We start from the raw sequence: 24,427 nt of genomic DNA, 5'->3' as shown, positions 1-24,427 counted from the left end.
ACAGAGGAGGGGTAACAAAAAATGGAGATCTCAGAGTTGAATATTCATTTTCATGAAGGAAAGGTTGGAAAAGACCTACAAGATCATCCTGTCCAACCATCCACCTATCACCAATAGTTCTCACTAAACCATGTCCCTCAACACAATGTCCAAGCATTCCTTGAACACCTCCAGTGTTGGTGACTTCACCACCTCCCTGGGCAGCCCATTCCAGTGCCTGACCACTGTTTCAGAAAGGTAGTATTTCCTAACATCCAGCCTGAATCTCTGCTGGTGCAGCTTGAAGCCATTCCCTCTAGTCCTATCAGCAGTTACACGAGAGAAGAGGCTGACCCCCAGCTCACTACAGCCTCCCTTCAGGTAGTTACAGAATCATAGAATAGTTGTAGAGAGCAATAAGTTGTCCTGAGTCTTCTATTCTCCAGACTGAACAACCCCAGCTAATTCAGCCGCTCCTCATAAGGCCTGTGCTTATGTGGACTTTTGAACCCATATTTCTGTTTAAACCCATCTGTCTAGAATAGCCTTCTCTTTAATGACTTGGGATGTAGCTGTGCAAATTCTTATATATGAGGAATGAACAGTATGAACAATCCTTGCGCAATTGCTCCAATTCGCAATATTTCAGTGATGACTTTCCTTCCATTGCTAGATATCCTGGGGCCTTTGCACTGTTACATACGCTAGCTTCAGCAAGACAGAGGAGCAAAATATCCTTTCAGAAGAGGTTGCAGAGGTCACCTTCTCCTTGGATCCCACTAACTCATGCTTTTCTGCAGAGTAAAAGGGATACTGATGATCTTGTCTTTAAAGAAAGTAGGTAATGAATAAATTGTTAATTTCTCATGAGGAAAAAATGGAAAAAAGATGCCATCAGATTCCGTTTTCACTTTAAGATAGGAGAAGAAAAGGACAGCTGAGGATCTGGACTGAGCTAGAGGCCTGTAGATTTTTTAATGCCTTTACATATGTCATTTCATTATAAGTTTTTCTTTGTTCTTAATTTGGAAATCCAGGTGTGTTCCTATGGAGTTCAGTGCATGAAAGACAAGCTCTGGTTTATATTACTTGGATTCAGCTACTTGAGGCTGTCAGTGGAATTATGGTTCTGGGAAGCCCAAAAGCCTGGCCTGGGACATGAAGAAATTCATGAGAAGTACTCAGGAAATGTTTGTTGATTAATGCTGACTGCTCTAGGCAACAAGAGAAAGACCCAGAACAAACCAGAAGATGCTCCTGGTCCAAAGAGTTTGTTAGCAAACAAGACTTTAAGGGCAACTTGAAACTACAAAGCTGCAGCTTGACAGAACATGCAGCTTCCTTGACACCGGTATGAGGAAACATCCCGCTTCGGTTACGCCGCCTCGCCTCATTTTGTGCTATAGAGCATATTGACTCATGCAACTCTAGTATCCATCACATCGCTCTAGAAAAAGGGTATAAATGTCTGTTTGCAGCCTTCTGAGTTGATGTAGGAAGATTTTCTGAGGTCTAGTGAGGAAAGGAGTTCAGGGCATTTGGAGATGAGAGATAGCTGATGAGGGAGACAGATTTTGAATAATATTTTCTTGGTATTTGAAAGTTATCTTGCTGTCAGGATTTCTGATGGTTATTCTATACCCTACAGTAGCAAATCCATGGTATGAAATCCTTTCTTTCCTTTCTGTCAACATTTAGATATTTTGATTAGGGTTTTCATATCGAGTTTGCATTCACTTTCTGAGCAGCAGACCTGAAGCTCTGTTGGGCTTTCCCAGACCACTGACGGGATGGGAGAGAGACAGTTCTGATGAGAAGCTGTGATGTACTGTAGAGTGTGAGAGGCTGAATGCTGGAAGTGGGCATGGCAGGGAGTCAGTCAGAGTTCTGGAGTTGTGTGCATTTTGAAACATCAAATCTATCTGGCAGATTTAGGAGGAAAATGCCAAAAATAGAATGCAGTATTTTGTTTCACTTTCTGCAGCGAGGTAATACACTGACTCAAAATCTCAAAATTCTGTAAAATTAATGTCAGGCAGCATTTATTACGAGTCTGATTTAAAAAGTTACCAAGATACCATAGTATCCATATGCATAACTTCAAAAATGGGAAGAATTCATATCAGCAAATTGGAGAAAATATGTACCAGTCAGCTGAAAACGCCTCATTTGAGGCACTTTTCTGTCCAAACTTGCAGGCACTTGTTTGCCTTCGTAGCCTTTACGCAGAGCTGGTCTAACAACCTGAGACCTGTCATCCCCAGGCAGGCCACAGGTTCATCTAGGTCAGCATGCTGCCTCCAAGAATGCTCAGCAGATGGAGGGGAGAATATGGCGTCTTTCTTCTTGTGATAGACAAGCTGAACATGAGTCAATGGTTTGCCCCTACAGCAACACCATCTGATCCCACATACTGGGTTGGATTGCTAATGATGCCATTATCACATCAAAACAAATTATTTTCCCCTGTTAAGCACTTATAAGGCTGCATGTGGAGGACTGTGTACAGGTCTGGGTTCTCCAGCACACACAAGACACTGGAATACTGGGTCAATTCCAGCAAAGGTGAGAAGGTAAATCCTATTGTTGTCTTCAGCTGTTCTGCAGGGTTGGGGTACAAAGAAGACCAACTCTTCTTGGAGGCACACAATGAAAGGAAGAGAGAGAATACTGCAAATTGCGGCAGGAGAAATTCCAATTAGATGTGATGAAAACAAATTTCATAATGAGAGTAGTCAAACATTGGAATAGATTGCCCAAAGAGATTATGGAAACCTGATCTGTTCTAAGCTGGCCATGGATTGGTGGTAGGGCAGAGATGTGTAGAACCAGGTGATCTCCAGTGCTCCATTCCAACCTAAGCTGGCTCTGTGATTCTTGAAGGTGAATTTGAGCTGTCGCTAGCAGTCAGCTGCTTATGTTTGTCCTAAGGAGGTAGCATTTCTTAGCTTGACAAAGCAGACACGAAATAGAGTAGCAAGTTGGATTGATTTTAGATACTTGAAAAATGCAATTTTATTGGCTGAAAAACACATCTTCAGATCTATTTGGTTATTTCTGCTTCCTAGAGATGGATGATTAAGAAACTCTGACTAGGAATTACTGCTTTAAATATATGCATATTACTAGGGGCCTCTAGTAGTTTTTTACTTTTATGGCTGTATCGTGTCTTCTTCCAACCTTTCACCTTTCCAAGTTGTTATTTTGAAGAACAAAAAGTAATTGCTTACTGAGTAAATGTTTACTTGCTTTAATGGACCTGTTACATCTGATGAAGACAAAACACCTAGTGCATGCTTTTCTGAGAGTGATAATGTGTCACAGTCATTCAAATATTGCTTTTGTTTTCAGAGCTTCAAATGGAGCCAAAAGGTGATGCCAACTATGCTGCTGCAGCAGGTCATTAGTTAAGTGCCTGCTTTATTTTGCATGGGAGGATGTTATCTGGCTGCATTCCAGAAGGTATTGATGTACAGTAGCTTGTGCTCATTCATATGATGGAGTGCCTTACTCTGGTTGACATCAACAGCGCTGAAAACAATGATGCATGGAATAGCTAAAAAGGTACTCATGCAGCCACATGTATCTGGGAAGAATGTACAAGCTGGGCTAGATACTGAAATTGTCAAGAGCAAGGATTCTGGCTTAGTGATTCCACTGCATGTTTATACATAACCTCGTTCACAAACTCCTCCAGTTTTTTTTGTGTGGAGGTGGTTGGGGTTGTCCACCCATGTGCAATCAATTAAGATATTAAATTCTTGCTCAATTGAAGGCATGAGAATCAAGTGATGTAACAGCATCAAAGTGTGCCAAAACAGTTGGGTATTTGCCTGAAGGAAAGTGAGTTTCCCATTTTCCACACCTTAACAAATACGAAGTGATTCCTTCTGCAAAATTGCAGTTATCAAGCTGGGACAGATCCCAAATGAACATTTCATATATTATTTTAGAAAGCAAAAAATAAAAATAAAATAAAATAAAATAAAATAAAATAAAATAAAAATAAAAATAAAAATAAAATCTAACAAACCAACAGTTTGCAAAGAGCTGATCATTATTGTTTTTCTTTATGCCTTCTGCCTTTACTATACATTACTATTGCCTTTCGTTTTGCATTTTAAGATGCAATTTCCAGATGTTTTGCACTTCAACTGACTTTGGTGTGACAGAAATTTAATCTGAAATACTTGAGTGAAAGTTTCTTCCAGCAGTGTTGAGAGAGAGGACACAGATTGATTTTGCTTTCATTAAAAATACTATGGTTTTCATAAAAGAGAAGATACAACTCACAAAGAGAGAAAAGGTGAAGATTAGCACAGAAGGAGGGGTGTATATGAAGCATTTGGACCTGAAATCTTAACATGCATTCTCTCATAGAACCCCTAATTAAATATAAGTCGTTTTTCCTTCTGATGTCAGCAAGTGCCTGCTTAGCCACCTCTAATCACTGAAGCACATAGAGGATTGCAAGATCCTACTGCAATCTATTAGTGCCTCATTAAGTACACCAACTATTTGTAAAACATTCTTCAGGATGAGGAGCACCCACAAAAATCCCTGCAGGGAATTAGTCAGTCTCTGTTCAGAGCAAATTTATTGAGGTGTGGTAGGTAAAATCTAAAGTCTCGTGTTGAATGATGAGCACAAGTAGAAAGCAGGAGGAGCTGCCCATCCCCAGAGAAAGGTGGGTCACCAAGAAAGCAGGGGTCTCACAGAGGACTGATCGTGTGATCCTGTTGGACCATGAGATCCTCAGGAATGAATTATTTCCATCAGGATTTTAGTTCTGCAACAGTAAGAAGTTTTGGGGGGTGGTTTTGTGCATTGTACAGTCCAATGAAGGTTTTTGAGATTATTTGCATCTCAATGAGGAGAGGGATCAAGAAAGGGAAGTATGAAGGTGAACTGACATCAATTGATATTTCCTTGGGCAGATGGAATGTGTTAGGAAATGATCTCCAGTGTACAGAGCCATGCTAGTGGAAATGTGTAGTGATATTAACGCCGTTTAATACAAATCATTGAGCTCCTCTGAGATGGGAGACTGCCTGAGAAGTCCTAGAGCAGGCATTCAGAGATGTGCAGCAGGTTCCGGGGAATGGATAGCCAAGAACTGAAGCCAACTTATTTTCGGAGAGCCAGCATACACGTAACTTGCTTTCTGCAAAAGCAAGTTCCAAGCTGTGCTTTGTTGGTTTTCTGAAGAATCTTAGACAATTCTTTGCCTCACTACGGGCTCCAGATCACCTTGTGATCTATGCCAGGAATGCTTCCTGAGGGGAAGCTTCTTTCACCTGACGAGATCACGGCACAGAAAGGTGTATTTTCTTTTGTCTGAATGAAAACCAGAGTGAATCAAAGTTAATAAGAGGCTTCAGTGATTGGTACCAAGAATGCTTCAGGTATCTGAAGAACAGGAAGGCCCCACTAATTCTGAGCACTGTAGCAACAGTATTAGAGAGAAATCTCAATGACATCAAGATATATATGTCAGCTGGATTGCAGTTAAAAACCTTCTGACCACAAAGGACAGGGAATTTCAATTTACCCTCAGTCTGCAAAAGATGCAATCACTTGTCAGCCTGCAGAAGTGACTGCTAACACACCACCTTTTGGTGTTGTCCTGTACACTTCTACAGGCCATTGATTCGGTACCGTTAGGCAATTCACATAGGAAAAGACATAACACTTCTCTGCAGACGTTGCCTCAGAAGTAGAACAAAGTTTTCCATTTGAAAAGTAATATTAATGTGATATTAACTGTTCATCTTTAAAGATCACAGGTAAATCAGTGTTTTTTCAGATGCGTTTATTAACTCCTTTATAAAACAAGCATGTCATGAAGTAAGTTGCATTTACAGCAGAAATAAGAATCAGAGGCAGTAGCAATAAATAATAATATAATAAATAAATAGCAATACTTAAATAATAGAATAGCAACAAACACTTGTAGCTAGATTAGCAGTGGTTTTCTGAAATATCAGATACTTCCTATGTTTCAATGTTTAAATACTTAAATCACCACCCATTTCTAAAACTGGAAGAAAAAGCCACAACTGAGGACTCTTTTAATTCCAATGATCTTGTACCAAGGATAAAGCCCAAGCCCTCAAAGATATTTTGAAGCATTTTGTCCTCCTGAAAGCCACAATGTAGGTGGTTTGACAAAAAAAAAAAAAAAAATGGGGGCTTCAACACATGCTTGTGCTTTTTTTTCCAGACATGGGCACTTACACTGTAAGCAGTTCAGAATTAGGATTTTATTCTTTTCCTAAGGTTCTGTGAAGACACAATAGCACTTCTGGCAGTGCTACAGAAGTATCTCCAAAATGATCTATGAAAATCGATATTCTAAAATTCTAACTTTAATGACATACTTAACATTCACATATAAAACCAGTTCTCAATTGCTCTCTGAAATATCAGATACACAGCAGTTGAACTATTAAATAATTTCAGCTACCTATGATGTGCAGTGTTGACCACAAACAGCTGAAAATGTGCAGCAGTTAACATTTCCAGGATTCTGAGTCTGCAGTTCCTTCTAAAATATTAACTGTCAGACTGGAAGATGAAGATAGCCCGGATATCTGATACAGAGCTGCCTCGTGCAGCCAAGGCCTTCTGTGCTGATATATTTCAAAGAAATAAATAGTAATAAATAAATAAATAAATAAATATGAATGTAATTATATAATTTAACAATAAAATAATTAATAAATAGTTCTTTCAATAAGTTACATTCTGTATAAGTTAACACATGAAACATCCTGACTAGCAGCTGCCATCAACTGACACTGCAATTCATATCAAGTAAATAATAAATAGGTCAATAAATAAATGCAATACAAAAGTACATGGAACCAACGATAATAGCTGACAGGAATGTATCAAAATACCATACATGTTAATATAACATGATGTGTGCTAGTGGTGTTACTCAGATCTGGGGAATTTAAAAGATCTGTCAGAATCAGGATCATACTATTCTACTATGGAAAAAAAGATTGAGGTGTGGCTTCTTAATAATCTCACATGCAGATTTTTCTTCTAATAAGCATATTTACTTGTCTTAATCCATCCTTTGCTTTCTTGAGGAGCATTACACCAATCTCTTGGTGCTTATCTGTAAAATAAATGAAAGGCAATTACATAAGAATTATCTTCATTTTCCTCAGACCTACATTTTTAGTCAGTTTCTCAATGAAGCTGTGCTGATCTTAGCGATCTCATGAAGTACCACTGATCTCTCTAAAGGACTCAGAGGCAGACAATGCCAGGCTCAGAACTTCCCCAGTTAGCCAGGGATTGGGAATTTGGCTTCAACTAATGAGGGCTGGGCACTTGTCCAGCTTTGGCCCTCTGCTCCAGCAGCAGAAGGCTCTTGGAGTCTTACCTGCAAAGTGTAGACCACTCACTCCAGGAGGAGTTGTAATAGCGATCCCTGGCCTGCACAGAGATCTTGTCTTTTGGCCCAGTCTTTGGAATCTGAATAGACTGCTCATCAGCATCATAAACCTGTGAATAGGGCACAGCTCCATCAGTAAGGGTCAAGCAAACATACAGTAAAGTGCCAGACAGCACCAAGCATATGTAACTGCAGAAAACACTGGTAGTCTGTTGTTCCAAAGGCACCAGTCTTCTCTCACACATGTCAAAGTCACAAACAGTTGTAAGAACCTTAGTCGCAGGGGAAACAAACTATGACTCCCACTGAAGTTAATGATGTAAAGCAATCCGAACCCCAAGCTCAAACTGTCATTCAAACAGAGGGCTCATTTGTTTATCTTTTTTTCTTCTCTCTCTCTCTTTTTCCCTCCTTTTCCTCAAACAGGGAACCCTAAAAGGCAGAAGTTGCTGGTTTTCTCTGAAGACTTTTGGCTAATACAGGAAGGACTCTGTAGACCTGCCAGTTTTTCTATGGGATTGCATAACACAGCCCTGCTAATATCAAGGAATCACTACTAGGTCAATGGCCCCATCTGCTGGTACAGGCTTGCTTATTTTTTTCACATGTAAATATCCTTTTGTGTCCTTGGTTTAACTGCATTTCAGACCGTAATGATCACATTTGTGAATTTTCTGACTTCTGGACCAAGGAAGAGCAGCGAAGGACCTGCACTATGGTCAGTTGCTCTATGTATTTCTTTCTACTTCTGCTCTTGATTTCTTTGACGACCAAGACAAATCACTCTACTGCTGTTGTGTGCCCTTTAGTGTACCCATAAGCATTAACAGCGGAAGCAAAACAATCTCATTATTTCAAGCTAAAATGGATTAGCAATATTAGGATTAACAATTTGTTGACAATTAGCTAATAATGAGAATATGAGAGGCAAAGACTTCAGTCTTCACTAGTATCCACAGAAATGCTACTAAATGAGTCACTGATGCCTTATTTGACAATTCGCATATGAAGTCTGAGCTAGCCAGGTACAAATGACATACAAGGAACTCACCGCAGCAGATCCTAGACCTACGGATTTGGAAATTGGGATTTTCCCATATTAGGACCCACATAGTCTTCTAATGAGTTAGTCGATACTTTTCTCACGCTAGCATTGGCTATGCAATACTGGACTTGATTTTATCTCCCAACTTACATCAGGTTTCATCCACCCTAGGTTGAATCTTACTGCTCACAGAAGTGAGAAGGAGGTCATTGTCTTCCAAAACAGAGCCTTTCTACATTTGGGGCTCAGCAGCATTTTTATTTTATTCTAATTCTAGTCTATGATTCATGTGCTCTAAGCTCTTATTTATACTGTCTGTTAAAACAGGAAAATCGCACATCAAATGTTGCATTTCTACCTTGCTTCTGTATTTCTTTGTGCTTTCAACTTTGACCCTGAAAGTCAATGGGAAGTAGGACTTTGGTGTGCTCCAGGTCCTGGGATATGTCCAGGTCACTGTTCCATTTGTGCTTGCATACTGACATTGAGGTGGGTCTGGCTTTACTGCAATAGAAAATATAGAAGGCATTAATACGCATTAGCAGCATAAGATCACGTTGGTGTACTACTGCTGACAGTTTTATATGAACTGGCTGTTGGAACCTCTATTAAATTATGACAGGAGTTGGCATGATGCATAAGAACTGCACTGTATGCTTCTCATGGAAAATTAACAACATTCCCCCAGACTCTCTGGGTAAGATCCTTCTGGTTTTTTTTTTTTGCCTGGAGAGCTGTAGGAGGCTCTGTTAGAGACAGATGGTTATCTTCACCTCTTGCTGACTGCTGGGCATTTAGCAAAACATGCTTTCGTCCATCTGTAAGAATGGATCAGGAGTGAGGCATACCTGGCCTTAACCATTATCTGAGTAAATCTGCAGTTCTCAAAGAACAGCCTGCTGGGTTATTGGCTATTCTCTGACTTCCCCCACATGCCCCTTCCAAAACACATCTATGTAATTGAGAAGGTTACAGAAACTTCTGGCAGATGTGGGAGAGAGAGGCTTGGAGGTCACAAGCTATGGATATGTTGCTTCTTCACTTCCTCATCTTCTTCCAGACTGCTGCTATGATTCGTTTCCCCCTATTCCTGTAACTGGGGGCAGGATACAGATTTACAGTAGAACAGAGCAGGGATTCCCAAGCTTGGTTTGGTCAGTTACCATTGTTAGTTCCACTGTCTGCAGTGAGAATAAGGCTAAGAACTAATGATGATTTCTGGTCTACTCACTGATATCTCTGATGAAGAAGCTGCTAGTGTAGTTCTCATATTCCACCTCATCAATGACCTCCAGGAACATCTCAGTTGGCTGGTGCTCTTCGGCAAATGGACAGTAGTTTTCCTTCTGGCACTGGGCAGTGTATTCAGTCACAGATTTTTCAGTGTGAGCCACGGGGCTGCTGCAGGTTACATCTCCTTTAGAGCTGAAAATACAACAGAAAAAAAATAAATACTGTTTTTTTCTCAGAATTTTGTTGCCATAATTATACCACGTAATTGGTAAGATGATGTTTGGTCTTGTGTGTATCACGCCATGTCTGCACTTAAGGAACAGCACAAACAATTCGGTGTGTTCTTATATATTTAGTAACTATATAATATATTAATAAAATATCAAAAGTCCATCCCAACTTCTGCTTAGCAGAAGAAATTTGTGTTTAAGTACAAAATGAGATAACTTCATTTCTAAACATCACTGCTCCATGGTAAGTTGTGGTATCTAACTTTGTTCCTCAATCCTTTCCAAAACCTCCCTGGAACAAGTAAGGCATGGTTAAACCATTCAGTTGGGAACCAACAAAAAGATGCTACCTATAATAAATGATAATATTCAACAAAATAAAACATTTTGCAGATTTTTTCCTCTCTAACAAACTCAAATGACCTTTGCCCAGGCACTCCATGTTTTGGAGAAACCCTCAAGAGTGGTGGGAGGTAGGAAATTCCCTCAAGGTTCCCCTCCCACATTTCCCTTGCAGGTTTCTGCAGTGTTCCTCAACAGAGACTTGGCCATGGACGTGTGGCTTTTGTCGTGGGTGCAGCCTCCCACTCCTTCAATTCCACTGGATCTGATGAGACTCAGTGCTATGATTGTTTCTGCTTTTGGCTCAACTTCCTCTCTCTTCCCTGCACGAACTGCTGCTTTTGCTATTGCTTAAGTGTAGCAGCTGTAACAGTCTGGTGGGGGTTGTTTCATTTTCAAATCTGTATTAATTTCAGACTGACTTCCATGCTCTTATTAAAACCAATTCCAGTGAATGCTCAAAATATTTTGCGGATGTTCAGATTCTGAAAGCAGGATTCCTCCCCTTCCGTGTGCCCTCAAGAGCTGACAGTGCAGCATCTCCTACACAAACACCAAGGGCTCTTCTGGCTGTACTATGAAGTGTTTAAGGAAAGTACAAGCTTTTACCCTTTCAGGCTCCTGATTGTGAACTTCACGCTTGGACTCTCATTTTCTGTCATCCATGAACATGTGAAAATTCCAGAGTAGTTCTTTGCCTCACATTTTAAGAACGTCTTGCTTGGCTCTAGATGGACAAAGAAAGAAAATGCGATTTCTTTACTTTTTTGACGAAGTGATCAAAACAGGGAGAAAACAGTAGTTCAGTAAATTCTGATCTCCTTTTGCAGGTGGGTATGCAGGCAAACACAATTTCCTGCTGCCCACTGGGCAGATACCTCTACTGAAAAAGCCATGTAAGAACAGTTGGAGGCTAAAGGCTGGCCTATACAACACCACGTTAACCATATCTACACAGCAGTTGGCAGGACTAGAACATACCCAACATGCTGCAGAGACCTGTCAGTAAGGGACTTATTTAGACAAATCTATTGGTCCTTTTTGTAGATAAAGAGCGTACCTATTCAGCTGGAAAACCTGCCAGCCTTGGAAGTTCCTGTGTTCCTATGTTCCACAGTGAGGGACTGCCAGCTGAGTGAGTTGCATTGCAAAAATGCAAAATATCACGTATTTGTCCCAGTGAATTAATCATGAATGGAGAAGCTCAAATGGCAGTACTTAAAATCTTGATCAATCCCTGGTTCTGACAAATATTACAGCCCTGGCTTTGCAAGGACACATTACTTAAAGGCAGAGCACTCTTCTGAGTGCTGCATCTGCGAGATGGAGGCAAAACATGTCAATAGTTTCGCTACCAGAAAAGCAGTGGTGTAGTACTGATAGTACCCCTTGTTTTCTATACCAGTCTAATTGTTCCTATCATCACTCCATCCTACAAGTCTAAAGGGCCCTAAATTAATCCCACAACAGATTCCTGTTCTGCTCATCAGTCGCACCACACGCACACAAAGTGTCATCATCTCTCTTTCACTGTTGGAGTGTTTGGAGATGGCTGATGTCCAGGTGTACATTTCTCAAACACTTCTGCAGAGCTCCCTCTAGTCTTCACAAAAGTGCAACGCACAAAACCGACCACAACACATCACATCATGCTGTGACTGTACCTTTATAGCTTTTCAGAATTGACCGTATCATTTGCCCATAGGAGTCTACTTTAGTTATGAGGAAGAAACTGTAGCTGATAATCTCGTGTGTCTTAGCTGACAGACAGGTGTAGTTGCCAGCATCTGGGAACTCCTTCACTTCGACGATCAGAGTCTTTCCAGTTCCTTTCAGTTCTGTTCCCTTTTTCCAGTAAACTGGCAGTGTTTCATCAGATGTGTTACAGGTGAGCTTCACTTTTTTAGCTGGTGTCTCATCGTTCCACTCAGATTCTATGACATACGCTTCAGATATTGCAGAGAAAGACGTGTTAGCACCAACCAGAATGAACAGTATGAAGGCTGAACTGAGACACTTTTCCAGCTCTGCTTTCTAGGAAGACTGTTACCAAATCTCTTACTTCAGTCATCTGAACATCTTCACTACAAGGACTTCATATTAAACTTACGATGCATCTAGAACCCACTGACCAGTAGGGATGACATTTTAATTGGATAAAATGCTTTTTTTCCTCAGTTCCCAGAAAATCTTACAGTGGTTCTTAACAATGGAAAGTAGGCAGGAACCTTTGTTTTAAAGATGATAGAAGAGGATGCCAGGACACACTGAGTCTGGATAATCATGGCCCTTGGCTTTCGCCCACAGAATGCCATGTACCAGCCCTCAGTACTATAATGTTTGCTCTGTGACAGGACCTCCTCAGTGTCAAAGGTCTCTGAGTGAGTCTCTGAGTGGGAAGGAGGGCAGCTCTAGGTAAGTGGTTTGCATTTGTCTGTAGCTAATGTTTTCCATTTTCTAGAGGGATCAATCTGTACTCCTATCACTCTGGTCTAAAGGGAGCAATTATTGAGAGACAGAAAACCTCGGAGTTACAGCAGACATAAGTGGACTACAACAGGGGCATGCAGTCTTCTAAATGCCATCTTGTAGCTCTGCAATGCCCTACTGGTCTTTCCAAATTACCAGACACACCACCTAACAAAATGTTTTGGAAATATTCCTTTAAAAGAACATTATCTTGTCTGTTTGCTATGGTTTCATGTAGGAAGTGAAGTAATAGTCAGGCTGGCTGACTTCACCTTACACTTCTGTGTAACTACAGTTCTCAAATTTAATTGCTACTGCTCAGGTATACTACCATGTCAGAGGCTCCCCAGTCATGTTTAGTGCTGACAGAGACTTTCTATAACAAAAAGGGGCAAAAATTTGTCTCTCATGGTGCCAACACTACAGCAAGCACCACAGGAACCAGAGATCCAGCGAGCCATAAAACTTTTACACCAGGACATTGCAAAATGACAGCTTCAAGACTTTACCACAGAGAAGAAACACCGAGAAATCCATGTCAAATGCTTGAAACATGCAACTCCAGGAAGCTTGGAGGCTTAGCAAACTACTGATGGATTTTTGAAGGACAGACAAAGTCAATTTCTTAGAGTTCAAACACAAAGATAAAGAAGTACATTCTCAAGACTTTGACAAACAGATTTCTTACCATTCTCTCTAAGTTTCCACTGTGCTTCCAGAAGGGCAGCAAAGGAAAGTAATGAAAGTAAGGCAAATAGCAGGTGAGACATCTGTAGGTAAAAAATATATTACTTCATTTAGGATTGCTGTGTGTGTGCTGAAATCGAGCTCAGTGCTGGATAAGATGACAGATTCAGTTCCAGTGAACTAAGAAACATCCTCCCATTCTAATAATTCTTATACTACATCAAAATTGCGTAGCAGGCATGCACTGCAGTTCAAGGCAAGACGTTGATCTTCTAGTTATTCATATCGCAAACCAGTATGAGAGAAGAAATCATGGCACTTGGAGGCAACTGTGTGCATAGGTCTTAACCTTTATCTGGTTAGGTGAACGAGATGAAGAACTGGACCTGGCACTAGGTCTAATATCTGACCTTTGTCTGGTCAAGGGCTTAGAAGCATTCCCAGATCCCTGAGTCAAATATCCCTTGAGCAAGAGAAACTCTACTGATGCTAGTGAGGTTTCTTACAGAATAAGGCACTGAATCAAAGGATCAGTGAACATAAATTTCAGCCCTACAAAGCTTTTAAATATGTGTCAGTAGTCCTATATAAAAACTCACACTACATAAAATTACATACATGAAATTCACACTACATATTGGGCTACAGCTTGATACATCCTCACTAGATAAAGAGGAGGGGAAGGGGGGCAGCGGCTGCTCCTGACTCTTCACGTACCCCCTGTATAGATGCACATTCAATATGTAGTAGATATGCTTAATGCATATACATAATACAATATTTATTCTCTGAATCTCACGTAAAATACTTTGTCCTGAATTCAAAATATAGCAATCTGACTTTGTTTGAAGGCAAACACTCTTAGCTCCCGATTTCCTGTAGACAGGATAATCTGAGATTTGTGAACGAAAACTACGTTTTGTCTCTTTCTCAAAGATACTCATTTCTCTCACAGCCACATGGCATTCATCACTGTGCTTCATTAAGCTGATACCTGAAGTATTGATTAAAAACTTGGAGAGAGGAGAAGGGAATACAAAGAACTTTCTTTTCAATTACACTGTCAAAATTTAGAGCTTTCAAATAAAAAAGTTTTGTTAGATTTTAGGAAGAAGCTTCACAATTTGGGTTTCCAATAAAAAAAGTTAAAAACTTCCATGGAAAATTTATCCACCTCTTCCCAACTCACAAATGTCTTGAAAAATTAATCATAAACAGACTGTTTCTGGACATCATTAATCAGTGCAGATGCCTGAGTACTTCATAGGTGAGAATGGTGTGCCAGCTCCATGGGATCCGTGAGATCCAGGGCGTAAGCTGCCACAAATCAGCATAGATTCCTTCACTGAGCATCACAGGGTGCTTCGTGTCAGACAGCACCTCTGCAGGTCCCAGCTCAGGGCATGCCCAGCTCAAGGGTGATGCATTTTTTTTGAAAGAAACCAGCAGTTTAATCATAAATATATATTTATCTAAGCACACAGCCCAGTAACGTGAACATGGTAACCTATAAAAGATCATCATAACTCTAGCTATTCTGTTAGTCAGGTGACAATTCTGTTAGCTATGCACATACACACAATGTGCCTTTTACTTCAGGCACATAAACTTAAAATACTGCTATGAGAAAAACAGCATGAGAAAGTATTTAAGGACACTCAGAGAACTGATCTGTAGAGCTGTCGGTAGCTTCCCGTGCAGTCAGCAGCCACCAGACTTGTGCAGCCCTGCTGGTAGAGAAGAAAGGAATTCGTACCTTTTCCTGCGCTGCTGGGTGCCGAAGTTGCCAGACAGGTTGGTTCTGTGATCTGAAGGAAGCAGAGCGCCGGCCGCCTTATAAACACTTGTAAACTCTGAAAGGGATGCTCCGTTTCACCGCAATACCACAGAATTGCAACATGGGGCTTGAGTTCCTTTTTTACATAGTGGCAGAGCTAAGGCATGAAAAAAAAGTTTGGGACTCCCAGGTAAACTTTAAAGAGGAAATGAGATTATGAGATTGTTACAGTGACCTTTATGGCATGCCAGAGGCATTTCCTTTCCTACTTGATTTTCTGTCTCATCTCATCATCTGGGGAAGAGTAAATACACACTAAATAAACTTCCAAAACTGTTTGATGGGAAAAATATTATGAAGAGTGAAAGAGAAGGTTAGATAAACTACATCTTTTACTACCTGGCAAACACTACAGAGATCATCACATGAATTAAAATTCCAGCTACCACTTCGGTCAGCAACAGAGGTAGGGAACACCGACTTTTAATTGCTGCTTCAGAATTGTATTTACTCTAAAACAGAGACTTAGGTCAACCAAAATATAAATGAATAGTTATAGCTCAGAGAGAAAAGCCTCAAATTTGCCATTGACATGATTTTTAAGGTTGGCAATTTTAAATAAAATCTTTTTTTCCTTTGTAAATTGATATTCCTTTAAGATAAGCACTAAAGCATAAGAAAAGCCCCACATGTAACAGCTACTTTGAAAATGAGGAAAACATTTCTATTATTTATTTGTGAAACAAAACAACAACAACAAAACAGTTCACTTTATTTGTCAGACCAACCAAAACCGAACTGTTCTTCCAGACTGGTGCCAAACCTAAATGGTGAGACTAACAAGTTATAGACAAGAAGAAATACATTGCTTATAAAAACACAGCAATGGATTGAAATTCAACTTGAATGCTTTAGTTCCTGCTCATTGTCACACAGCTAGAAAGCACAATAGCATGGACGGTGGCAAGCCCTGATTTGGAGAGGGTAGTTTCAGGACTTTGTATTTACTTTGCCAGAAGCTTCACACAATGATGCTAGTGGAATCCTTTCCTCTCCTTAGCTACACTCTTCAAAGAAACTCCAAGAGATCACATATACCTTTGACAGAGGAACTTGAACTCCCTCTCATCTGACAAAACACATAACTGCACATTGCAGTGGTACACTCTGATGGGCCTTACAACTTCCCTGCTGAGCCCAATGCCTCTAACCTGTTACCCAAATCTCAACCTCAACTTTTCTTTCCTCATGGGATACGAGTGCCACTTTCTCAGCCAGGCTTGCCCCATTCACATAGATTGTCCTGAATGTGGATCAAAGCTGTTTATTGATTTATTCTTGGAGCAGAATTGGCCAGCAACCAATGAACCATTATTCAAGATCATATTGATAGTACAACATATTTCAGAGTACTAGACACTTCAAGGACGTTGTTTAATCCTACACGCTTCCACCCTTCCAAAACTTGTCTCAAAAAGCTCTAGCCCCTACCCCCTCACTCCCCTCCATGTACACATGATCACACACATACACACACTGGAAGGAAGAGTGGGTTACAAACATGTAACATCTTTGGGAGCACATGTTTGCATCCTTATCTCCTGGGTTCTCTAGCCCTTAGTACTTGTGTTGCTTGCTACAACCTGCTAAGGCACACGTTGCTGAGAAAGCAACTCGTGTTGTCACATAAGCATTCCCAAAATGTTTGTCCCTTATCTCTTATACCAACACTCCACTAGCTGGCAGGTAGGCTGCTCACGGCTTCTCAGGAGAGGATGCTCTGTCAGGCCTTGGCAGAGGTCATCATCCCAGTGCAGTTTTTTGGAGCAGCACTGAGCCAGGTCATGGCTGATCTTCTGCTTTTATTCCATGAACTCTGTTGCCAATATCTCAGATTCTTAATTATTTCACATTTCTTTTTGAGCTGATTTCTTCCTTTCTAAGTCTCTTTGTAATTACCTGGTTATTAATCTAGCTGATTCTTGTCTTCTTCTCTTAAACGGCCATCTAGGACAACTGTATTTTCATCCAGCTTTGGGTTCTCCATTCCCATATGCTATTTATATTCTCACTCTTAACAGCTGTTGTTAATGATGCCATTTTGCCAAAGGGGATCCATGCAGACACTGTTGTTTCAGCTATTCAGAAGGAGAAAATGGCAGTCTGAGGAAGCAAGCTGAGAAAGATGTGACAGAAGTAGTTGGGGCAAAAACAAGTGAAAGGTATTCAAACTGTTATAGGAGACAAAATTGTACAATGACTGTTCTTGAGGTACCTGTCAGAATACAAGTGGGCTGTGCACCACATTCCCATTCATCTGCTGCTCCTTCCAGAGGAAACCCTGTAACAAGGGCAGAGGAAGCCTCACTATGCTCTGAAGCCTCTCCCACAGCAGACACTCAGGAGACCAAGACTACAGGATGAACATGGAGTGTGCTTTGTGCATTAGCATCCAGGAGCCAGGCCTGAGAGGTGAAAAGTGAAGTCTGTTTCCCCCATAGCCTCATCCTGTTCTAACTGCAGCTTCCATGATGTGCTTAGGGCAGCTATCATAAATGAGAAAGATTCCAGGCTCTGTCAAGGTTAGGCAACAATTTCTTCCCATTTAATACCATCTCCAAAACTTCCTTCTATAATAGCACTCAAGTTTGATGCGGGCCAGCACTGACTGGGATAACTTGAGAGTCAGCCACTGAGCAGATAAATATGTGCACAAATAACTTTACATACATGTTGCCTAGTTCCTTCTCAACCCATATCAATTTGCCCGTTTGCTTATATCAACTATGGCTTTCTTTTTTGACTGCTGTGTCACTACAGCCTGGTGATAGTCTTTAAATGCCTGCTATATTCTGAAGCATGGATAGTTAGTGATGAATGTAAAGAAATACATATTTTCAGAGTATAAGTGCTGCCCACACATATGACTCCAGCCCACATGACTGCCTTTGCTCAGTTATTGCTACAGGACAAATGGAGTAATGTGGTATCCAAACTTTATGTCAAGAATCCTAGATGGCATCTGTGGAGCACAAACACATCTGTGGAACTTCCATTGACAGGATGTTTTGTTACAGTCCATCAGAGTGGACTTTTTAAATATTAAAACACAGGGATTGTGAAAATGTTTTTTGATGACAGCCTGGTTTTCCATGATGAGCTCATATATTCTTATGGGGGAATTTGGAGGACAGCAGCATCTCTCACCATTTTATCCTACTTCTCTATGACACTGAAAGAGAGAAACTCTATCAAAGAGTGGAAAGTCTATGTTTGATTTTCTATAACGTGATGGAAATACTCTTTTTGGAATAAATGGCCTTTCTGAGGTCTGAGTTTTCTTTTCTTTTGAAGGACAAATGATTTTTGCTTTGTGGAATGGTGCACTTCATCACAATCCAGGAGGAAATACATGTAACATTAATAAAACGAAGACTGATATAAATTGTATCATCAGTATATTTTCTCTCATGGAATTTCCTTCAGCAGCTGGCTAGTTTTGCATGGATGTCAGTTTGTTTCATTAACTCAAGTTTCATTATTAATTATTAACATAGTAGCAGTGAGAAGGGAATTCAGTTCTTTACATACCATTCATTAAACAGTAAATTATGTGACTTCATCAGGAAATACTGTCTAATGTTAACAATCAATGCTACTACACGTAACTGGTCACTGGACCAAGATCAAAACTTCATAGAAACATGAAATAATAGAGGAGGAAAATATATTCCATCTCTATTGAAAAAATAAATTAGAATCTAAGCTTTATACAACAGTGGTTCATTTGCATTATGATACATCTAGATCAAACATCTGAGATCACAGAATCACAGGATATTCAGAATTGAAAGAGACCCACAAGAATCACTGCATCCAACACCTGGCTCAACTCAGGACTCTCTAAAAATTAACCAGGTGGTGGGTATTTTTCCTTAGATAATAAGATGCTTGCCTCATTCATGCTCCAAACTGGTAGGTCATCCACCAGCTCCGGTGTAGAAATTGCACAATATTATTATGAGATCTTGATCTAATTAATTGGTCATTATCACGCTAACATAGCTACTCAAGCTCTGATTAGAGCTAATTATTATTCAATATAGTGCTGAATATAGATATAAAATACATGCACCTCACTAGCTGGTGCTAAAGAAGGGAAGTAGTGAAGAGGGGCTTTCATCTCTTAGTTCTACTGCCTTCTTTCCCACTAAATTCACATCTGTCCAGTCAACACTGAACATATAATACGTGTCTCCAGACTACACATACAACTTGTACTTAGAGACAATTGCTGCCTCAAAAAGTACGTGCTAAAATTAAAAACAGAATGAATTGAAGGAGACAAAGCCATCATGAATGAGAATAAAAAAGCAGAACAAAATATGACATTTGAGAAGTGGTTTAAAATCAAATTCTAATTTCTATAGGAAATGACTCCAGGGAGTCAATGGGATATGGGCACCTATGCCAATCATACACCTTATCAAATCTTCATAGTCATTCATGACATATGGAACAGAGGTACAGAGGAACCTCACATCTCCGTGAGATTCATTGCAGAACTACAGAGATAGCAGTCATATTCTAAAGATAAAAGTCCCTCTCTCAGAGTCTGCAAACAAAGACGGTTCATTGTTTTTCAGTGGAGTAATGCAATGCTTCCTATTACATCAGTCTGCTGCTTCCGCCATGAGTCTGTTATTTACATTTGATAAACCTGACATGCTGCACTCAGCACTGGATCTAGATGCAAGCTGCTCGCTTTAAGTGAACGTCACTCATTTCTTGAGTGTGATGTTGTAACTATTTGAAATCCATTCCCTGTGGGGGAAATAACATATCGAACAGAAAGTAAAGGGAAAAACCCCATAGTAGCTAACTGACTTAAATTCAAGCATCCTTTTTTGTTTCTCAGGCAATTTCTGTGCAAAAGAGGCAGGACACTTGTGAGTTTTTGCCATTCTACAGTTGCATATAACATTATTTCTTCAGACATTCACAATAAGTTAGTAACTGACAAGGCTAAAATCCTTGGGCAAGAAATGCATTAGCTGAGTACATGGCCAGAGAACCTGCCAAACTATTTGTCACTTTTAGCATGCTAGTAAGGACTTCAGCTCATTTAAGACATGACAGAGATGGAAAAAGGTAGGTTATTCCTTCCAAGTTATTCCTTGGACACAGCTGAAGAAAGACCAATGCAGAAGAAAGATAAAGTGGATAATATAGCAAGATCATGACACGGAAGAGATGACAAACAGTACCACTAAGGTTTTGGAATTATATTGATATATGCGGATTTAAAATCATTAACTTTTTTTTCAGACATTACTTGATTTGCTCATGTGAAATACACCTATTTCATTAGACATCATTACAACAGGTATTTGCTGATAGGTGGGAACCTACCTTGTGCTAAGAGTGGTTTTGTACAGCAAGAGATGTCATGTTTTTAACACATACTTAAGATAAAGCATTCAGTGAGTGACTTGAAGTAAAATAGAGACAGTAGAGAAGAACTGCAAAGGTTAAGCATGCCTCAGAGACAGAAAGAAATTGGTTATATCAATGCCCTCCAGATATTTTATATTTCAGGGTTCATTCCGTTTTATTTCTTTTTGTGGAATTATTGGGAATATTCTATTTTTAACTACTCACCTTCCACTTGACAGCACATTATTTGAAGGATAGCTTACGATTTGTCTTATGCTTCTGCAGCCCTAACAATTCATTTTGACACTGTGATTTTGCAAATCAATCTTTAATGTCGCAGAGGGGACAACACGAAAAAAATAATGAGCTGTAGGCAGCACCAGAAGTTATTCTGCTTTAGTTTAGTATGAGTTTATGGCCCCATGACCACACGCGCTATCAAAGGGCCTTATGAGGAACAGGCTCCATGTGAACCACGAGCTGAGGGACTGCTGCTTTATCATCAGCAAGCATAGGCCAAGCTGAGTGGTCTGCAGCCCTGGCAGAGGGAAGGGCAGAGGGAAATAGTCCTGTTCGTTCCCTTCTGTTTTGGGGGGAAAGGAAAAATAGTCCAAGGCCATGAAAGACACCTTGAGCCATCTATGCTTTTGGAGTATTTTGCAAAAACTGACAGCATTTCCAGTACTATGTGGGCCCTGACTCACAGGGTCCTTTCCCTGTCGCACCAGAAAAGTTAAAACAATACCTGGAGTGCCAAGAGGATGATAGTGGTTAAAAGTTATTCATTCTTCTTAGTACTAAGAAACCTAGATGTAAAGTTACACATCTTTTTAAGAAAGGGAAGAAGGAAAACAGGTCTTTCTACAGAGAAGGCCCAAGAGTTCTGAATGAAATGTTCCAGGAAGTCAGCAAACTTCACTGCCTTCCGCTCCTGCCGGCAACGTGTCTATAAAGAACAAACAAACCCTCCTTCTTTCCCTCCTAAGCTGCACACGCTTCCTCCTCTGGGGAAAACAGTGTGTGCTGTATGCATGCATATTGCTTGGATACCATGCTGCTATCATGGAATGAGAGCAAAGCAAAGGAGATGAGTTTTTCTTGGTACTACTTCCATTGACTGTGGCTGTTTGCATGGGATTTCACGTGGAGGTTTTTAAGCTCTTCTTAAAGAGGGAATATAGTTCAGCCTTGGCACTTGTGCTAATAACTGCCCTACAACTGCTGGCAAAGTGCAGGTCCCTGCATGCATGCGATAGATTATGTACATGTATTATATTACATATAACATATGCATAAATTCTTCAAGAGATATGTGTCAGTACAAAATGTAGTCATTATGAGAAATAGTTACCTCATAAACTTTTACTGCTGTTTTGAAGGGAAAGGTGGACATAAGTAACTTAGAGATATACCTTTAAGAAAAGGAGAGTTATGACAATTTGCTATTTTGCTGTGTAATTATTAATATGGATATATTTCTTTTATGCTAAAGCCGAGAGGCTCAGACTGAGCACGTGGCCCTATCTTGTAAGGGTTTCCAGGAATTGGCAGTAAGACTCAGTACACGGTCACAATCTAAGCATCCTGTTACATCATTAATCATCTGTCAGAAAATTCCAGGTTCCTGGAGGTTGTGAAAAGATTTTAAGTCATATAATACAAGCTTCAGCACCTCCTATGTCTTAATGGATGAGGTCATACAAGGCCTATTTGGAAAGCAAAGATGTTTCACAAATGAACCACTGAAGCATCCTTTAACTTCTGAAAGTTAAAGGAAATTTCTGAAATGACTTCAGAGGTTGTTTTGTGATATGAAATGAGCTCATGTAACTTCTGTGAATGCTAGTTTTGCTGAAGTCATGTTGTAATAAGTGGGACTACAGTATTTCCAACCCAAGTTGCTAAAAATTCAGAAGCCTTGGCATGTGATGATTTCTAGAACCTACAGTGGGATGGGAAAAAGAATGGGGAAAAGAGAGGGACTGTAGACTAGTGAATCCTCCTTGCTGTTATTACATAGCAGGTAATGGTTTGTAGCCTTGGAGGGGCTTCAACCCCTCTAGCCTTCCTCAGGCCCCAGATAGCTCTGCTCCAGGAAGCTAATTTTTAAACAAGGTTTTCTGCTTCTGCTGGTGCTGTTTTAGGGTAGAGCCAAGTTACATTCTTCAGATATTCTTTGCTACCATAACACAGAGAAGCTGTGATTTTAGTTAAAAAAAGTGGAGATGAAAATTCAGTTTCATTTATCTTCTAAATAAGGCCTTTAGGATTAATTGTCAGGTTAAGAAATGATAAGTACCTTTAAAACTATGAAATTATTAATAGTGTAATTAGAGAAATAATAAGGATATTTGGTACTAGCCCAGAAGTAATTAAAACCATGTAATTCAAAAACTTACATAGTTTCTATGCTAATAAGTTGCAAAAGATAAAGTAATCTGTCAGTGGATCCTGGAACTTTACAGCATCCACTTAAAAGCTAGAAGAAAAGCCTTTAGAAAAAATATATATTATTTTCCCTTCCTGATAAAAGAGAAATTTGAATTGTAAATGTAAATTTATACAGAGTTTGTGCAGTAGAAAATTGAATGTTCCAGGTTTAAAGAGAAAAACAGATCAAGTTTAATCTTTCTAATATAATGCATGTTTAGCTTGCACTTTTGTGGGAGAAGCTTTTAGTCCAGTGCTCACCCAAAGGTCTCCTAGATGTTGAATCTATGATTGGTCAGGGAAACTTCTGAGCAAGGTTCCTGCAGAAGGCATCCAAACGTGTGCAGGCTTTGGGAACACCCAGTAAGCAGCTGGTCTTGTGGATGGGAGAAACTTCCACTGGTTTGAAATGGTTTGTGATCGGACCTGAAGTGCACTGCCACAGTCCTTCTCACAGGACTGGAACATCTACCTCTATGCTCTGGCCTACGGAGATGTACATCCTTGGGATGAATGTACATTAGGCCTTTTTAATACGTTCTGTTGAACAGAGGTTCTCAAACCATCCCACCATCAGTTCTAAGATGCATATAAATGTGTTCTTAAAGGAGAAAGTTCACCACAGTCGTCTGAAATTCTCAGCAGAGATTTGAAACGCCGTTGGAAAATCTGAAGAAATAGGAACCCACTCGAATCATGTATCATGGAACTTCAAGGGCTGAAAGCTAGTATATTCTCTTCTCTTTGTGCAGCTAGTTTTGTGCAGTCTGTCATGCAACAAACCAGCACGGAGGCCAGCAACACGTGAGTTTAAGATGGAAGCATGCCACAGATTTCCCTTCCTTTAACTTTGTCCATTAAAAAGGTGCTCAGTGCAGAACTGAACTCTGATAGGGAGACTACAAACATTTCAACATCTGTCATTCTTTAAGAATAAAAATTGTAGAACCTCAAAGTAATTTTCAAAGTGTCATTTTTTTAGTGCAGAAACACACATCCCATAGTGCTGCTGTTCTATAATTTTGTATTTTTTTTTTTAAATTATCATCCCTGAAAAAGTGTCCTTATCACAGTGTTATTCCTTGTAGCCGCACAACAGGAAATCTGCATCTATTTTTATTTTTCTCAATGGTATCAGCTTTCTTTGTTCAATTTTGAAACTACTGAACAGTCCTCATTACAACCTTTATGGTATGATTCAGTTGACTAAATTAATCTTGTAGCCAAAAGTAATTAAGCACATAGGAAAGAGACGTAAGGAAGAGTCTTTTCTTTTTAAACATACTTTGCTGTGCTGACACAGAGATCGTTACAACTAATTGGGAATTAGACTGTTTCATACTTAAACACAGCAGTTCCATTTCTTGCCACCACACATTTCCACTCTG

At 39.9% G+C, this 24,427-nt stretch overlaps 1 protein-coding gene across 1 annotated transcript; it reads right to left on the bottom strand.

Annotated features, from left to right (window-relative positions):
* Nucleotides 1-7,284: 7,284 nt before the first annotated feature.
* IL12B (interleukin 12B) lies at nt 7,285-13,720 on the bottom strand. The gene is made up of 6 exons (XM_031555642.1): nt 13,398-13,720; nt 11,905-12,186; nt 10,850-10,967; nt 9,667-9,860; nt 8,794-8,939; nt 7,285-7,500 (listed from the first exon to the last, which is right to left on the bottom strand). The coding sequence occupies exons 1-6, from the start codon at nt 13,477-13,479 to the stop codon at nt 7,375-7,377; spliced, it is 948 nt and encodes a 315-aa protein (XP_031411502.1). The 5' UTR covers nt 13,480-13,720; the 3' UTR covers nt 7,285-7,374.
* Between the last annotated feature and the right edge of the window lie 10,707 nt (nt 13,721-24,427).

The sequence above is a fragment of the Meleagris gallopavo genome, chromosome 15 (genome assembly GCF_000146605.3).
Source record: "Meleagris gallopavo isolate NT-WF06-2002-E0010 breed Aviagen turkey brand Nicholas breeding stock chromosome 15, Turkey_5.1, whole genome shotgun sequence".
NCBI lineage: Eukaryota > Metazoa > Chordata > Aves > Galliformes > Phasianidae > Meleagris > Meleagris gallopavo.
The sequence above is the reverse complement of the archived record's forward strand: the minus strand, read 5'-3'. Positions and strand labels throughout refer to the sequence as shown.

Bases quoted from the DNA above. Each gene is read 5' to 3' on its own strand.
- IL12B (XM_031555642.1), bottom strand. From the start codon at position 13,479: ATGTCTCACCTGCTATTTGCCTTACTTTCATTACTTTCCTTTGCTGCC. The intron at 12,187-13,397 runs GTAAGAAATCTG...CAATATCTGAAG, and splicing joins GTGGAAACTTAGAGAGAATG to CGTATGTCATAGAATCTGAG. The intron at 7,501-8,793 runs GTAGAAATGCAA...CCCTATTCACAG, and splicing joins CAAAGAAATACAGAAGCAAG to GTTTATGATGCTGATGAGCA.